This window comes from Dermacentor albipictus, chromosome 1 (genome assembly GCF_038994185.2).
Source record: "Dermacentor albipictus isolate Rhodes 1998 colony chromosome 1, USDA_Dalb.pri_finalv2, whole genome shotgun sequence".
In the NCBI taxonomy this organism is placed as follows: domain Eukaryota; kingdom Metazoa; phylum Arthropoda; class Arachnida; order Ixodida; family Ixodidae; genus Dermacentor; species Dermacentor albipictus.
This window is the reverse complement of record NC_091821.1, coordinates 486,514,871-486,532,633: the sequence shown is the minus strand read 5'-3', so window position 1 is coordinate 486,532,633 and position 17,763 is coordinate 486,514,871. Positions and strand designations below refer to the sequence as shown.

The 17,763-nt window shown below is 45.3% G+C and overlaps 1 protein-coding gene across 1 annotated transcript; it reads right to left on the bottom strand.

Moving 5' to 3' along the window:
• Positions 1-1,471: 1,471 nt before the first annotated feature.
• On the bottom strand, positions 1,472-9,957 carry LOC135912169 (uncharacterized PE-PGRS family protein PE_PGRS20-like). Its single transcript, XM_065444553.1, has 3 exons — positions 9,837-9,957; positions 5,827-6,159; positions 1,472-5,049 (listed from the first exon to the last, which is right to left on the bottom strand). The coding sequence occupies exons 1-3, from the start codon at positions 9,846-9,848 to the stop codon at positions 3,961-3,963; spliced, it is 1,434 nt and encodes a 477-aa protein (XP_065300625.1). The 5' UTR covers positions 9,849-9,957; the 3' UTR covers positions 1,472-3,960.
• Between the last annotated feature and the right edge of the window lie 7,806 nt (positions 9,958-17,763).

The following is a 17,763-nucleotide window of genomic DNA, read 5'->3' as shown; positions in this document are numbered from 1 at the left end:
ACTACGCGTGGCTAAAACAATGGCTCAGGCGGACAGGGTATGCATGGTGTCCGTAGTTTGTGTGGGCTGTTCTACAATTCGTTCCAGCAAGCAACATTGTGTACCTTGAGGTCGTAGAGTACAGCGTCTTCTGTGCACCAGTCTCTCCCATTAGAGAACGAACACGCCTAGACATCTTACGCCACCTTGCCTTAAAATTCTGACGCAAGGGAAAATCGTGCCGTTATTTGTGTAATGTTCTTCAGAAAACACATTTCAACTAAAGGCATCAGTGTGTTTTATGTCGAATTATTGACGACGGTGAAGAAATCGTGTGCAGTGTTCATAAAACGGGCAAAGCTTCTCAATCGCTAGGTTGCACGCGGGAAATTGTAATGGTTCATTCTGTTTACTGTGGCACGCGCGTGGCCTAATGATTGGAGTATCGAGCTCTTCTACTAGGACACTTTCCGATAATTTCATTCATTTTCACTTATTAAAGACAATGTCTTTCTTTGGGATTGACGACATCTCTTCCGCATCGCATATGTTTCAAACCTCTTTCGTGGACCAATCTCGGAGGCAGTGAACCCTAACGAAATGAAAGCCGTGGTAGTAAAATTACTTCACATTCGGGCTTGAGGTTTGATACACTATGCGAATATTAATATGTAGCAGTCTGAGAAGATTTCGCATGAAGAGTATGCCCTGTCAGTGTTATGTTTCATGAAATTCCTTCGAGGGCTTTTATTCTAAAAAAATCTGAAGTATAGTTTTGTCGAGAATGTAAGACCTAATGTGAGCAACTTTAGTGATTAGATAGTGTCGCGATATAACCCACAAATGTAGCATCTCCTATAGCATGACATATAGCATATATGTAGTTATATATCAGTGAAGCCTCAGGGCAATGCCGTCTGCTAGGACGGAAATTCACTTCGATTGTCCATATAACTGCTATAGCAATAAAACAATAAAAATATGTCGTATCCGCGGAGGGTGGCAGCAATTTCTGAAAACGAGAACGTTGAAATGTTGCCGCGGTTTTCATGTATACATACGCCAGCGTAAATATACTGTGTTGATAACATATGGGGCCTGTTTGCGGCGCCGTATATTTGAGTGTTTGAGGGTTAAGTTATTTCTTTTGAAAAGCACTAGAATGAATAAGAGCGCAGGACCCATGCAACATAGGCAAGCCTTTCATTGAGAAATATTGTCCAGAAATAGGAATACGATGTATTGCATTCTTTAAAGGCACTTTTCTCAAGCAGCATTTCTTGATCAAACTAAACTTAAAGGAAATCTCTGATTTCCAGAAGGGATTGCCGAAACTTGCTTGCAAGGTGGTAGACTGTGTTGTTTTGAGGAACAGGAATAGTCTTCAAGAATTTGAAAATTCTTTCTTAGAGAAAAATATCACTTTTTGACCAACAACAACAACAAGAAAGCACATGCAGTTTTCAAGTCATTTTATTTCGAGAAAATGCATAGAACAACAAAAGCTGCCGTTGTCATCTAACATAGGCTGCCGAGAAAGTATCTCCGGGAAAAAAGGCCTCTAAGTATCTGCTAAGTGTTCGACCAGGAAAATAATGCTTGTCTTCCGCATTAGGGAAAAGATAGTTTTGCCAAACTTACAAACTCAGTAAATCGAAATCATTGCTTTTGTGTATTAGGCTCATGCACTATAGATGAAAATGCTGAATAGTTGAAGCTTCACCCTAGCAGCTATGGCCTCGATTTAAGACATATTCGCGATACAGACGCCTGCACGCAGTTACTAGATACTGAATTCGAGTTCACCATCCACATCAAACTTTTTCTTCACCAGGGTATGATACCGGCATGCTTGCTTCTTAATGAGGATTTGTAATTTATTTATTTTATCGTTGCTTCTATAATACGACATCATTAGGAGTGTACGCCCTGCGTAAAGGCCCTCAAGCAACACCAGAATATAATTGGTGTGGAAAAATCAAAATTAACTTTTTTTCTTGTTGTCTAATGCCGTCTGCATACGATACCAGTGCAGTAACAAGGCGACAAGTGCCGCGAACTAGAGCAAGGGTTACATGGCGCTGCGGCGATGCCCCCCCGCCACGCAATACCGCGGCAGCATGTGTTCTCTTAGGACCGCTCTGTTGCGTCGAGGCATCGCAGTCAATTGGAATTTTGCTACAGACGCCGGACGCCCGCTTTGTCGCCCAGTGAATCACTAGACGCTTTCGCATCGATAAGCTTTATTCGTGTATCACCTTTTTCCAAATTGGACAGTGGTGTTGATGACGCAACTTCTAAAGAAATCTGACAAGAGCAGTACAAAGAACGTATTTTTATATAAACGTTTTAGAGCTAGCAATATATAAACGCAAAAGGCAGTGGTATTTTACTTCCTGATCACATACTTTCAGTAAATCGTCGAATACTTTAGGCAACTTTTCCATCAGGTATGGTCTCGCAAATCAAGCTGCCCTGGTGCTCTTTATTATCCTGCGAGAACTGAAACCTGTGCACAGCGTGCCGTGACTTATACTTGTTGTTGTCTTAACCATAGTTTGGTATCAACATCAACTCTTGAGAGTTTCACCAGCAGTAAGTTCAGACCTCATAGCATTAAGCGTCCGTTATGTTCTCTGTCAAGTATTAATATTATATATTTAACCCTGTAATGGGGGGGGGTCTTACTTTACTGAGGCAAGGCGCTCCAGGCATCTTTCGAGCGGAATGCGTAACCTAATGAAACAGGTATGCAGCACCATACTCAATGCCCCTCTCACCCTATAACTGTTTCAAAAAATCAATATTAATGCCCATTCTGGTGTTCCGGCCTAATCAAGCTAATTGGACTATGCAAACACCGAGAGTTTCATTGAAAAAAATGGAACATTGCGCTTGAATCTCGGCACTACTAGATCATGTAGCTGTCATGTTTAGAGTACACTATTTATTGATGGTGTAAGAGCCTTACTAGTTAGCAAGAGCCCGACCAGAAATGAATCAACGATTTTCCATGTGGTTGCCTGTGGGCCCGCGCATCAGATTGGCGAGCTCTCCTAGGCGGTCTTTGACACAGCACCCTGTCAGCCCGATGTAGCAGCGACCACAGGATAACGAAACACGGTAGAAAACTGCCATGGCGCATTCCCGATACTATTTTAATGTTTCTTCTTACTCCCCTTATTGGTAGACTAAATATGATTTTTCGTTGCCTAAAGTTATGAATGACAGCTTATCATTATTTTTTTTTTGCCAAAAATTGCAGAACGCGTTGTCGCAGTAATAAGCCAGAGGTAATTTACATAAAATCAAGATACCTGAGAGAAAGCTAGGGGCAGCATAATGGAACGAAGCATAAAAAAACGTAACGTAGTAAATCTGGACCTAATGTGAATTCGACGGCGGTCATAGGCACCAGGCCTTGCGTTCGAGATCACGAAAAACAAGTGGATATGAACACTTTGTAAATAACGATAGCCGGTGGTTATTATCGCACTAAGAGTGCTTTAAACGAGAATGCGTGAAAGGAAAATTCTACGAAGAGTCCCGAAAGTCGCATATAGAGAATCGAGTCAGGTTTCAGATCACGGATAACCTGGAAAGCTCGGAGAGAAACCGCTGTCCCACTGTGGGCATAAACAGGCTGATGATAATACAACATTCGTCTCAGTAGACGACTGTATAACAACGGCTCTAACATCTTCCCTACGGCTCTCTCTGTCATTGAGTCTAGTTTGTCTTTGCGGTCCTGGTTCCCTAGGTCATATCATACCACAGTTCGGCACCTCCTAAGCAGATGCTGCTTTGAAACCACCTCCAAATCCATGGTGTCCGGAATGTCCATGATAACCACGTTGTCCATGTAGTCCAGCTGGGAAGGCTGCTGAAGAAGCGTATCCACCTCTATACCCGGCTCCGAAGGAACCTCCATGATGGGCACTACCTTCGCCTAACAGCCAGCTACCACTACCAGCCAGCCCACTACCAGCCAGCTCCATATCCAGCTCCGCGGTAGCTAGCACCGTAGCCAGCTCCATATCCAGCTCCACCGTAGCTACCACCATAGCCAGCTCTATTTCCAGCTCCGCCGTAGCCACCACCATAGCCAGCTCTATTTCCAGCTCTGCCGTAGCTAGCACCATAGCCAGCTCCATATCCAGCTCCGCCGTAGCCACCACCATAGCCAGCTCTATTTCCAGCTCCGCCGTAGCTAGCACCATAGCCAGCTCCATTTCCAGCTCCGCCGTAGCTAGCACCGTAGCCAGCTCCATATCTAGCTCCGCCGTAGCTACCACCATAGCCAGCTCTATTTCCAGCTCCGCCGTAGCTAGCACCGTAGCCAGCTCCATATCTAGCTCCGCCGTAGCTACCACCATAGCCAGGTCTATATCCAGCTCCGCCGTAGCTACCACCATATCCAGCTCCTCCATTGCCGAATCCGGGACTAGTGGCCCCAAGGTATGATCCGCTATTACCGCCTCCGTATCCTGCACCATATCTGCCAGGATATACGCTAGCGCTACCGCGAGCATCCCCGCCTGTGTATCCACCTCCGTACCCAGAACCATACCCACCGCCGTACCCACTGCCATAACCCCCGGTGTAACCACCGCCAAAGGCGCTACCATACCGGCCACCGGACCCGGCGCCGTAGGGGCTTCCAAATACGCCACCATATCCACCAGCGTAGCCACCCATGTAGCCTCCAGGGCCGCGAACGTTGAATGGAGCTGCAGGACGAGTGTATGCAGGACGAGTGAATGCTGGACCACTGTATAGAGGCCTAGTGTAGCCTCCAGGCCGAGGAGTGGTGGGTGGTGCGGCCACAGGATTGGCGTTGAATACGGCGTCAGCGCTGGCGCCAGGGGCTGTTCCAGGCTCGTTGGTGTCGATGGTAGCCCGGTATCCATCAGCGTCAGCCACATATGACACTGTGCGGAAGATGCCATTGACGTCGCGGTAGCCGTAAGTACCGGTCTTGGCGTTCTTGTTGTCGGACTGCTCGTTGTGGAAGAGTCGCGTTCCGAATTCGTCGGTGGTGTCATAACCGAAACTGTACGGCTTCCACTCCTGCGGTAGAAAGAAAGAAGTACGATAATGTCCTCCTGACAATTTACACTATCTTCATTTTGATTCTGCTTACCAGTAAGTGAAGGTTGTTCTGAACAAAATATTTACATATTCTCAATTAGTAATTGCACTGGGTCCTGAGATGATGCCGTATTTATTTGAAGAAAATGTTAGAACATGAATAGTAGCTCTTTGTTCTGGCTGATACGTCATATTTTGTTGAATTAGATTAATTTTGCATAAATCTTTTCTTCGTTTCCCCAGGGTATCCTGGGGAAACGAACACGGGAATTGTCAACATGAGCGTCTAGCGCCTGTGAGTGTAATATTTGTAAAGGGACACTCAAACACGCATTTTATTATGTGTAGTAACGCAGACCCTGATTTCACATTTTTTGGTAAGGAAGAAACCCTTGTTGCCTATCAACATCACACGCGGGCTGCAGTACTGTTACCATAGCTAAGTTTTGCGGGTAAGTAACAGCAAAGGATGAGTTTTAAGACGCGTTTTAATCGGAAAGTGTTGTCCACAAAGAAGCGTGGTGGACAACACAGCTTCAACCACTGGTTTTAGATTTTGTATACGCAACGGCGCAAAGAAAATCGCCGACGCACTTCAATATATTTGATATATTTCTGAGCTTACTTGCTTGTGCGCTTTAGTTTCGTTGTATCGAATCTTTTATTTTCACATTTTTCAGAGTTGTATCAAAGATAACGACTCGATTGCTAAATGCCTCATTGAAACATTTCACATTCGTTAATAATGATACTTACTCCACCCGGCGATCCGGATGGTAGGAAACCACCAGCTCCGGGCGCGAATATTGCGGGGCGTCTCCCTGGAGAGAATGGTACTCCTGCCGGACGGACCACAGGCCGCAGCGGGCGCTGTGTAACACCGGGAACTACAGGTCGCGCAGTAGACACAGGAGCTACAGGCCGAGCCGTCGAAGTAGGTGTAGACAATGTAGCTGGGGTCCCTGTGCCAGTAGGGGCCGCCGGTGTAGTGGGAGTCACAGGACCATCGAAGTCATCCAGATCGCTAAGGTCCGGCCGGCCGTAACCGTTGACAGCGTAGGCTCCGGCAGCGAGACAGACCAGGAGAATCTGCACATTTATATTGTGATCGCAACGCAGTTCGCGCCGACAAAAAAAGCATCGCATGGTTCTGTTCCGGTGCGTGAAATTTCCTCCGATTCTTAAATGAAAGCGGAAGGCGCCACTTTGCTATTTATTCTACAGGGGGACTGGTTATAAACGCGTCACCTATTGTAGCCTCAGACTCCAAGATTCAGGAACGTCTACGACATATAGCGCGCGGATTTCGAACAGGGTTACCGTTTGTTATTGGACATAATTTTTAATGTTCCCACGTTATTGTTGGTGCCGCACGTCATATGAAAAACCATAAATCTCTCTCCAAATGTGGCTTTCCTTACAGGAGTAAAATCCGTGAGTAATTGCTCGTCCGGCTAGTATACAATATCTGTCGTCACATATTCCTGGCTTCATCTCTCTACCAATCTACGAAATGTTTAGCATTATGCTGCAGCATAGTTACATAAGACAGTCCGGAGTTGCTCATCGCTGTTCAACACGCGCAGTGCTGCTAGAATGCGCCAATTGTGGCGCGCTGTCCTCAAAACTCGGTGCGATTTCAGTGTCTGTTTTTTTTTCTTTGCATAAGCACTATTCATAAAAAGTGTGACGTGCACTCAAGAAAAGAGAGGAAAGTTGGAATAGCTGGTGCGTCTTCGAGAGTTGAGATATATTTTACTAACGCTAGATGGACAGGAAATAATTTTGAAAAGCACTACACTACCGACATGTCGTGCCTACTAGCGCCGCCACCCGTGTTCTTTTCTTTCTCGTCATTTCTTTTCCTTTTCTTTCCTGAGCGGTCAAAGTTCAGCGGAAGGTGCCATGAAAACATTTGCGAAATATTGTTCCAGTCCCATTGGTTATGCCACGAGCTTTCTGTTTTGCTAATCGCTTGGAAATTTATTACTCATGTTGAATCCTAGACCCTCCCGAGTAGCACAATTTCTGTGTACTATGCTTGTCGCTCACGCCATCTGATGCGCGCGCACAACTGTCAGCAAGGGATGCTCTGAATTGTACTCCTGAATAAGCCGTTCGTTGAATGACATATCGGTGCTCACTTCATTTGCCACATGATTCAGTGCCTAAGGCAGAACGTCAATGCTTCCTGCAACCTTCAGGGCAGTTAACAGTGACAAAGACATTGTCGGCACTGGCTGTCCGCTCAGCTGCTAGTGGGGCACTCGTCAACTACAATATACATGCGACTTGATTGCTTCATCACAAGTTCGGCGAAACACGCTAACAATCTGCAAAAAAAGGAAATTCAAAAAGCCAAGACTTGCCAAATTGCTTTGTACGCAAGAAGCAGCACAATTATTCAACATAATATGTTCAAGTACAAAAGATGTTTTCGGCAACAACACAAAAGCACTTAGGTCCGTTCGGCCGTCATGTCAAAAGCTACACTTCTGTACGCTTTCATGAAGGAGGTTGCCATCTAATATAGGTGAAAGTGAAATATTAACTGAAATCATTTGGCATATCATCTTCTGTTCGGTAAAGCAGTGATTATCAAAGTTTTAGCCCTGAGCGATGTCTTGGTTCAATGTTTGGTTGGTCCCAGACCCTTTCGACTGATAATTTGGAAGTCTTTATTGCAAAGCGCTACAAGCATTTTCAGCGGCGTTAGAAGTTTTCAGTGTTCCTAAACATTCAGGAAAATAACTCTCTCTAGGGTGTATTGGATCTCAGAAACCCAATTTTTGCATCCTTACTGTGAGTGGTAACATTGAAAACGGGTGCACTCATTAGCAGAACACCCTTAGTTCTGTTTCAGTAAATTTAGGGTGCTAGAGGTGTGTTTTATGTGACGAACACGCCTTATAAAATTTGACATTGAGATTATGCTACTTCATGTACGTAAATGCAGTCACTACTGGCACTGAGACCAAATTGTTCTTTCATTTCCTCTCCAGCTTTTTTTTTTGCTACTGGCTTCGCTGGCTACCATCGGCTTCCCATTGTATAAACTCTGTTCTGTTTGATCGATCACCTGCCAAATGTCAGCGAAGCACAACACATTATCCAATCGTGGTAATTCAGGCACATTTTTCTAGTGCAGCATTGGCGCCGGCGCCGTAAGTGTTGCACCTATTCATGTAGTATCAGTGAGCATAACCATTCCCGAGTACATGTGGAACAACCTGATGCCACAAAGAACACATTTATCGCGGAGGTGGTATGCCCTGGTGGTAAATTGGGGAGTCAATTATTTTGTCCTGCTTTCTTTTACTGATAGCGTCGTTTGATCTATTTCACCTTGGTGCTGGCCTATAGCTGCACTAAAGGACGTGGCCTCCGCCTAATACTACAGCCAGGGGTGCCGCTGCACTCTTTAGGTACTGTATTATTCTGTACGGTAGCGTCGACGAAGTGGCCGTGAGGTAATACTTCCAACTCGTAACCTGAAGGTGCAAACTGGAAATCCCGGTGCAGTGCTGCGGTTACTTTTTTCGCTGCATTTCTTTATTTATAAATGACTCGGGAATCCCTTTGGTATTGCTTTAGCGGGGATGCCGATGACCAAGGTAGTGATAGAATAAGACAAATCGCTAAAAAAAAGGAAACGCTGAGTGCACTTCGCCAAAGCATCCCCTGTGCAAAAGGATGCAATATTAGAAATTAGGCCATTTATATGGGTGTGTTACTTCACTCAGAAGCCCTTTTCTGTGGGTGTAAGGGGGTTAGTTATACGACACAGAAGAACACTACTACAGGTAAAATTCCCTTATAGTGTGCTCCATCACCCGGTGGCCGTGTTCATCTCTGCGGTGGTACATGCCAGAAACAATACTTGTGACTCCATAGCTCTGGTAATGCCATGCAAAAATAAAGGACGAGTTCACGACTTACTCTTAAGTTTTTTGTTCACTGATTACCAGGGCTCTCTGCCAGGCTGAAGGAACACAACTACTATCCCTTCACAAAGGCACAATCTTGAAACTTGTTCGCATAAGACCTGAACCCGAGTGCCTTTGAATACGCTGACGTGTTTTTATCTAAACATAGAAACTACGGAAAGTACTGCGAACATTGCTGCAAACCTCCTAGTATGAGCACCCACAAGCCCATTGATGTATTCATGTTTTTTTTTATTTTATTTCCTTGCTGTTCTCTTTCCTCCTCATCTGCTCGCAATAGCCAAGCTGACAGTTTTTGAAGTTAAACTCTCGGCTTTCTGTTTGCTTAGGAAGATAGAATACATTAGATATCTTCGTAACACCGTTACAGGCACTTTGACAAATATGGTTTTAAATGTTCAAAGTTATGGATTAGAGCACAATCCTACTTTTAAACAGATTGCTCATGCGAAATGGCGCGCCTCATTTCTCTTCCAGTCAATCAGACAAAGATGCTTCACGATAAAATTCATATGGCGCTGTCTCCGAGGGCAATACAGCGCACAGCGAAATTGACTGAAGCCATTCATTTGTTGTTGTTGCTGTTCCGCGGCATGTGTAATTTAAGGCGAAAGTCACAATAGTATTGGTTATACGAAATCAGCAGTTGGTGCAACTTCAAGCAGCTGCTGAAAGTTCCAGAGATGCCGCTATTGGAAGTAAAGGACTAGAAGCCCTAGGGAGCTCGTGAGACTAATTCAGCGCTACGCTTTTATGCCATAAAGGGAAGGACGATTTCTCCCATACACTTTGCCACCTAAAAACGCAGTCTTAGATTACCTTTCGCAGCATCTTGTGAGAACACTCCCTAGTAGGCTGCTTCGACGATGTCTGTTGGAAACCGCTGAAAAGATGTATCCGTTTGCAGTCACACTAAGCGTCACCACTTGTTCACTGCCACAACGTCCGAGTTTAACACGTGCGTTGAGCGCCAGCACTGGCCCACAAGCTTATAAAGCGCGGAAGAAAGGAACGCCAAAACTTCTCTTTCCCTCTCATTTTCTGACGTCACATGGTGTACCTGAGAGGACAGATCCGTTGTACCAGGTCCCGCAACGTTTTTTTGTGTCGCTCTGCTCGACGTGCCTAAATGCGTCGGCAGTGCGCAACATGTTAATAGCCGAAACGGAAGACCTTGTTCCCGAATGCCCAGAACGCACGCAAAACTCCCGTCTGCTTAGTTTTTCCCTTGTTTGCCTCCGCGTGTTTTCTGCGTTCTTTACGCGCAACGCCGATGCTGTCGTCAGATGCAGCAAAACGAGCCATCCTGCCTTGTGCAGCCCTAATGCGCCGAAACGGTTCCTCACTTTTACACGTCAGGAAACTCTTAGCCAAAAAGAGGAGAAAAGTAACAAAACAGCGCGCGCTTTTGTCCACGCACGCGCTGCCGTGTCGGAAGACCCCTAGCATATGAGAGGGAGAGGTATGGGGAAACAGAAGCACATTCAAAACGAAAGTACGCGGTTGCGTCGTCTGGAGGCAGTAAAATCGGCCTTTCTGTGTGCGTTGCCGGGATATTTCTTTTTGACGTGACGCAGTAGAAAAAGCGATTAGCTGCTCCAGACAGGGATGCACTGACTTTGAGTATGTGTGTTCGTAATGCTGCTGAATATTCGAGTACGTGCTCATTGCGCCCTTTATTAATGGGACCGCAATTTTTGCCGGCGTGTTTCAATCGCATGTGAGATAACCACCAAAAGAAAAAAAGGGTGCACGTTTGTTGTGCCTACAACAGTATCTGGTGAATTGGTGCTCGATGAATGGTTGTTTGTCGTGCATGCACCAAGCCAGAAATATCCAGACGCGATGTGTTACGCATGATTGTCTGAAATAAAATAAAAAATGTGGAACAAAAAGTCGAGCCTTGAGCACAGAATATACGGAGGGGAAAGGCGAGTGGTGCTCTTGTGACCGCAATTTAGGTCAGGGTCGCTGTCACTCTTGAAACACCCGTTTCTTGTAATTTGCAAGGTTGCACGCCAGTAGTATGGCAGGTACTAGGCACCTGATTAGAGCAAGCGCTAAGATTTCGTGGCTTGTGGACATAAGTAAGCAAGAACCATCATTACAGCGAGTAGGAATAGTTCTGCAAATTTTACAACGTCATTCTCAACACTTAGGCGTCTGGCGACTTACATAGAAAGTTTGCCACTGTCGTTATCTACTGAATACTACTGCTATAAAACGAAGAAAACCTAAGAGAAGTGAAGTGTTTTCTTAACTGCAGAATGAAATGTGATTAAGAAATATATGTATCATACTGTTAAGGGGAGAACAGAGGCTTAAAATAGATTTGCAGGATATTTACAACAACCCACTGGCATACAAGGAATCCAAGATGAGCGCCAGTCCGCCTGACACTGGCGAGCGTTGTCACCTTCGGTACTGTCCTGAGCTTCGTCTCTGGCAGTGCTAGGTATCATGAACTGCGGCGGCAAAGGCGCCGTCCCGGTGCTTGCTAGATCGTCCGATTTGTATCGCTTGAGGCAGGTAATGTGTACGACATCAGTGGAAGTTCGAGTCAAGGTGGAATCGAGAGGCGTGATGTCATATGTAACCTCGGTCACATGGCTAGAGACACGGTGCGGGCCAGGCGAAATCAACTTTGCCACAGACCAACTCGCCGTGACGGTGTCTAAAGGAGAACCACATCACCAGAGAACAAGTGGGCGCCACGGTGGCGGGCATCATAGAAGCGTCGTTGCTTTTCCTGCGAAACGTTGAGGCGCAGGCTTCCAACCTGGCGCGCCTTTACAGCTACGAAGACGGCGCCACGAGCGCATTCTGATTACGTGTCAATGACGGCGGGAAGCAGTGTGTTAAACGGCAACGTGGGGTTTCTTCCGTATAAGAGATAAAACAGGGGAAATCCCGCAGCGTCATATCGGAAGGAATCATAGGTGAATGTCACCATGGGCAGAGCGGCGTCCCACTCATGATGGTCGGCAGAAACATACATAGTAAGCATGTCTTTCATAGTTAGGACACTCTATGAAGCCGTTGGTCTCAGGGTGATTTCACTTGCTTTTTTTTGTTTTTTTGTCAAGCCGGAGTGAAGGAAGTCTTTGATAGGATATAGCGACCCCGGTCTCTGAGGAGCTGTCCAGGAGCAGCGTGATGATGCATGACGTCTTTCTTGGCGACATCGGTTGCGCAGCTGGAGCGCCCGAGTTATTGCGTACCGAGCGGTGTAGTCAGGAGCGACTCCTATCATCTTATTTCCGCAGGCAGATACCGGGAAAGGGCCAGGAAGGTCAAGACCAACTTTAGATATGGCGCCTATGTAACATCAAGGGCTTGGAGGCGGTCAGATGGAAGTACTGCAGGTTCCTTGTGGCGCTGCCATTGTTCGCGCCAAGCGACGTAAAGGCAGACTGAACGTTAACTATAACCGATTGGAATTATCTTAAAGACAATGAAAGTTTGCAGCCGCCACTGACGTTCGCACAACATATCACGCAGAGTGTGTTACTGCATTTTTTAGTTTATTATTCTATTGCATATCACATTTCTATGTTTGACATCTGGTTCAAATGTTGTATTCCTTATGCTGGCTGCAGTGCTTCAACCTGCACCCTTATTCCTCGTTGTTTAAGTTTTGCCTGTTTTGTGAAACTGCTTAGTCCTTTTTGCCGCCCTGCGATAGTCCCGTCCCGATATTGGGATTGCAGCACCACTAACTATATATATATATATATATATATATATATATATATATATATATATATATATATATATATATATATATATATATATATATATATAAACGAGAAGAAAGGGGGTAAACCGAGGGACCCGATATTTATTAGTCATATAATGAGAAGCCAACAAACACTGACACCAAGTACAACATAGGGGAAATTGCATGTGCTAAATAAATGAAATAAAGTAATGATAAATTAATGGGAATTAAAGTGGATGAAAAAACAACTTGCCGCAGGTGGGAACCGAACCCACAACCTTCGCATGTCGCGTGCGATGCTCTACCAATTGAGCTACCGCGGCGGCGTTTCCCCATCCACTTTCTTGGGTATTTATGTGTACTAGTAGAACCCTGGGAGTGTTAGCCAGCGCCCCCACTCACAGGCCTTGGCGGCGGACGTGGAACGTCTTTTTTGCCGCAGGCGTCACGAGAACGTGATCTTTTTTAGGGTGAAGCCAACAGGTCAATCAACCCACATACGCTACCTGAAGGCATCAATCTTGCCGGATTCGAGAACCTCGTTATGTAATAAACGAGAAGAAAGGGGGTTAACCGAGGGACCCGATATTTATTAGTCATATAATGAGAAGCCAACAAACACTGACACCAAGTACAACATGGGGGAAATTGCATGTGCTAAATAAATGAAATAAAGTCATGATAAATTAATGGGACTTAAAGTGGATGAATGAATTAAAGTGGATGTAGAGCATCGCACGCGACATGCGAAGGTTGTGGGTTTGGTTCCCACCTGCGGCAAGTTGTTTTTTCATCCACTTTAATTCCCATTAATTTATCATTACTTTATTTCATTTATTTAGCACATGCAATTTCCCCTATGTTGTACTTGGTGTCAGTGTTTGTTGGCTTCTCATTATATGACTATATATATATATATATATATATATATATATATATATATATATATATATATATATATATATATATATATATATATATATATATATATATACCGAGCCATGAGAAGGGATGCCGACCGCGGTTATATGTCGTAGAGACTACGGTGTAAGCCGTGGTAGGAAGGTCATGTAGCTCTGCGAAGACTTATTGACGCATATGTATGCATCACTAACAGCCGTTCAGGATCGTCAGGGTGCATATTGTAGCGGTACAAGACACCACCGTGCAGCACAAATAAACGCAGTGAACGCTAAGGTTTCTCAAAAGTCAACCGCAGACTGAGGTCTTGCAAGTACGGGTCCCGGCGTTGCTAATCTCCGAAACGCAGAAAGCGACAGCGCGCAGGTAGGCTCGCATCTGTCGGGAGGAACTGGTGGGACTACTGGATGAGGCTGCACGCAATCAACGTCTTCGTGCAATCGGCCTCTCTTATGCACAACTGTGCATGAGTAACCTTGAAGTCGCAGAGCCCACTACCGAGACGTCCAGAAGGATCCTTTGCGGGTAAAAGCCAGCATGAGGCATGACTTTCCGTTATAACTGTGAATTGTCGTCTGTACAATAGGGGTGAAATTTGCCCACCACCCAAATAGGGAAAGACACTCGCGTTCAGTAATGGAGTAATTGTGCTCCGCTTGGGGTAGAAGACGGCTAGCGTACCCAATAATACGGTCACAACGTCGTTGACACTGAGCCAGAGCAGTGCCGATTCCATTACCGCTGGGATCTGTCCAAACTTCTGTTGTTGCGGTCACGTCAAAATGGGCTGGAACTGATGGTGAAGTGAGCCGCACTGTAAACTCAGCGAATGGTGACGCTTGTTCCAGACCCCGGACAAAAACCGGGTCTTCTTGAGAAATTCTGTGACAGGACAGGAAACATTAGCGAAATTGCGTACGAACCGGCGGAAGTATTAGTAGAGACCCACAAAGCCTCGAACTTCGTTTGCACAAGTCGTCACGGGAAAATTCTTGATGGCGCGAACTTTGTCGTGATCGGGATGGATGCCGGAAGAATCGACAAGGTATGAGAGCACAGTAAGATGCTGGCGGTTGAAGTGACATATTGATGAATTGAGCTGAGGCCCAGCCTTGCGGAAAACTTAAATAATTAGCCAGAGACGCTCGAGGTGCGTAGTAGGCGTTGGTTAAAATACAATAACATCATGCAGGTAGCACAGGCACATTCACCACTTAAACCCGTGAAGGAGAGCGTCCATCATACGTTCAACTGTAGTCACGACTATACTTAACCCTAACGGCAACACTTTAAATTGACAAAGGCCATCGGGTGTAATAAAGGCGGTCTTTTTACGGTGAATGTCGGAATCTGCAATCTTCCAGTATCCGGGTCGAAGGTTTATTGAAGCGAAATATTTTTCGTCATGTAAACAATCATGGCGTCATCTATCCACGGTAGCGGATACACGTGTTTTTTTTTGTTACTTTGTTGAGACGGCGATTTTGGGCACAGAAGCGCCAGCTGTCAAAAATATCAGTGATTTTTTGTTTGCACAAGTCCAAGCTCGTAAATTCGTCATCGTGGGTCTGAAACCAGACGCGTTCCGTTCTCACGAGGTAAAATATCAGGTTAGCGAGTATGGCACCATGGTCTCAGTGGTTGCTCTCGCTAACCCGTTCGTAAAGTCGAAGAAAATATTCAACGTTGGTGTCATCCGTACCGGAAAAGGTCGCGTGGTTGTGCCAGCACGACGGTGGGCTTGCGTGGCGACATGCCCGAAGCATTCTCGCCTTGAGCTGGCATTGACGATACAGGCAAGGAGCGCCCGCTGCGTAAATACGTCGTGCGTCTGGAAGAGCCCGCAACCTCCACCAAAATGTTACGGGGAGAAGAGAGGTTTAAAATATATTTACAGCGTGCTTACAGCGCGTCCACTGGCATACATGATGGAAGCTAGTCCGCGCGACATCAGCGAGCGTCGTCGACTTTATTACTGTCCTCAGCTTGGCAGCAAGAAGCTTCATAATCCTAATAAAAGCAAATTGAATTGGAAGTGGTAGAAAACGAAACTAGTCGCTGGTACGAGCTTAATCCATAACTCTCCAATGACGGTCGAACATCTGCGCTTTTGCATAGAGGCGGTGTCGTATCCCATGAAGTGTGAACTGAGCTTTGGGGCTACCCTTCCGCTCCATAGCACATACCATATGCTTCCATACCATGGCATATGCCCACAACTGGGCGTTGGTCAAGATGCGAATGGAACAATTAACATGAATAAAAGCAGATGAAGAAATAGAAGCCAATATAAAAGTTGTCGTTCTCATAATCAGGTTCCCTGTGAGTAATTCAAATAGATAGAGGTACTCTTGCACAGTTCACGGGTGACCATGAATTATTGCTTCCTTGCCAGGAGTATGAAACATTACATAAGTCTTCCGCAAATTAATATTCAACCCTATAGACTCTTGCTAGTTCTCGGTTTGGTCCTCCATCAATTGTTGAAATTCATCCTCAGTGTTGCTGAACAAGAGAATGTCATCTGCAAGCGGAAGCTTGTTTAGCATTCGTTATTGAGCCTCACTCCTATGCCTTTCCAGTCTGATAGCTTCAATACTTCTTCTAAGCTTGCATTATATAGCATTCGAGAGATTGTGTTTCCTTGTCTGACCCCTCTCTTGATAAGTAGTTTCCTACTTGTGGAGAAGAAAGGTAGCTGTGGAACATTTGTAGATATTTCCCAAGATATTCACTTGTTCCTCCTCTACTCATTGATTGCGCATTGCCTCCATGCCTGCTGACATGCCTGCTTATCCAAATGCCTTTTTACATTTTATGAAATCTATATAGATAGGCTGATTATACTTCTCATATTTTGAAGGCGAAAGCCGTACATGCCCTATGAAGCGAGAAATCCGATGTCCTTTGTTATCCTCGATGGTAGCAAAACCCATGTGAAGTTATGACGTCATGTTCCGGGCGCTGAGCCTGCATCGGCTCGCACTGCGAAATGCCACTGTAAAGAGCCACGGCGTCCGTTGCACACCCAAAAAATCGGCCTGGCCCACTCTCGAAATTGGAATAAGGTGAATTAAAGTGGATTAAAATTGATACAAATTAGAGCAAGGTGGATTAAAGTAGAGTTTTGATGTAAGGTCCTAACTTACAGAAGTAATTATGCCTTTGCATTTCAATCATGTCAGCATACTAAGCTGACTCCAACTTTTTAATTACCTAATTGATAACATTCACGTCATTCATTGTAGAATGTCCCTTCCTGAAGCCAGACTCCTCTTTCGCGGTTATGCGGTTTCGAATCCAGCCAGCATGGGTCACTGGGTACGTGAGACTGTCACTCCTCAGAGAATCAAAATTATTGCTCCCTCTCTCTCTGTCTCTCTCATGTGAGCTTGGATAAAGGGGGGATGTGGCGCAGGATATATGCCACTGAGCATATGCCAGTCTTCAAAAAAAAAGTTCTGTTTCAACAATTTGGGCCACTGTTGAGGAAAACCTGTTGAAATCTCTTCGGTGCTGGGCCACGTCGAACCCATAAGATGTCACGGCTAGATGGCGCAGCCTGTTTAAGGAGGGTGCACACGTATCTCTACCTGAAAAGCGAGGACGCGGAACGGAGGAAGAGGTCAAGAAAGTTGCCAACCAAGTACAGGGTAATTGAGAGTGTAGATAGACAACCAGGAGTTGTCAGCAAGAAAGTGAGAGAAATGAAGACACCAAATTGGATGCAAGGAATGGAAGCGAAAAGGTCCGTGTAAATTTACAATAATGAGAAAACAAAATTAGAAAAAAAATGCGTACTGTACCACGAAGAAAAGTACCCTGCTATTCCAGGCTCGAGCTGATTTGCTAAGAATAAAAAGATGCCGGAGGAAATATACGTAAATAGATGAGGCATGGTACATGCATAAGTAAAGGTCCAGAGACCACTCAGCAAATCCTAATTAAATGCAAAGGGATTCACTCAGCGAGACCAGTACGAAATGTACAACTTCCAGAAGAGTCTGGAGTTAAAGTAGACGGAAGTATCAACTTCCGTCTACTTCCGTCTGAGCAATCGAGACAAGCAATAAATGTCTAGAGTATTGGTGTAAGAACAAGCAG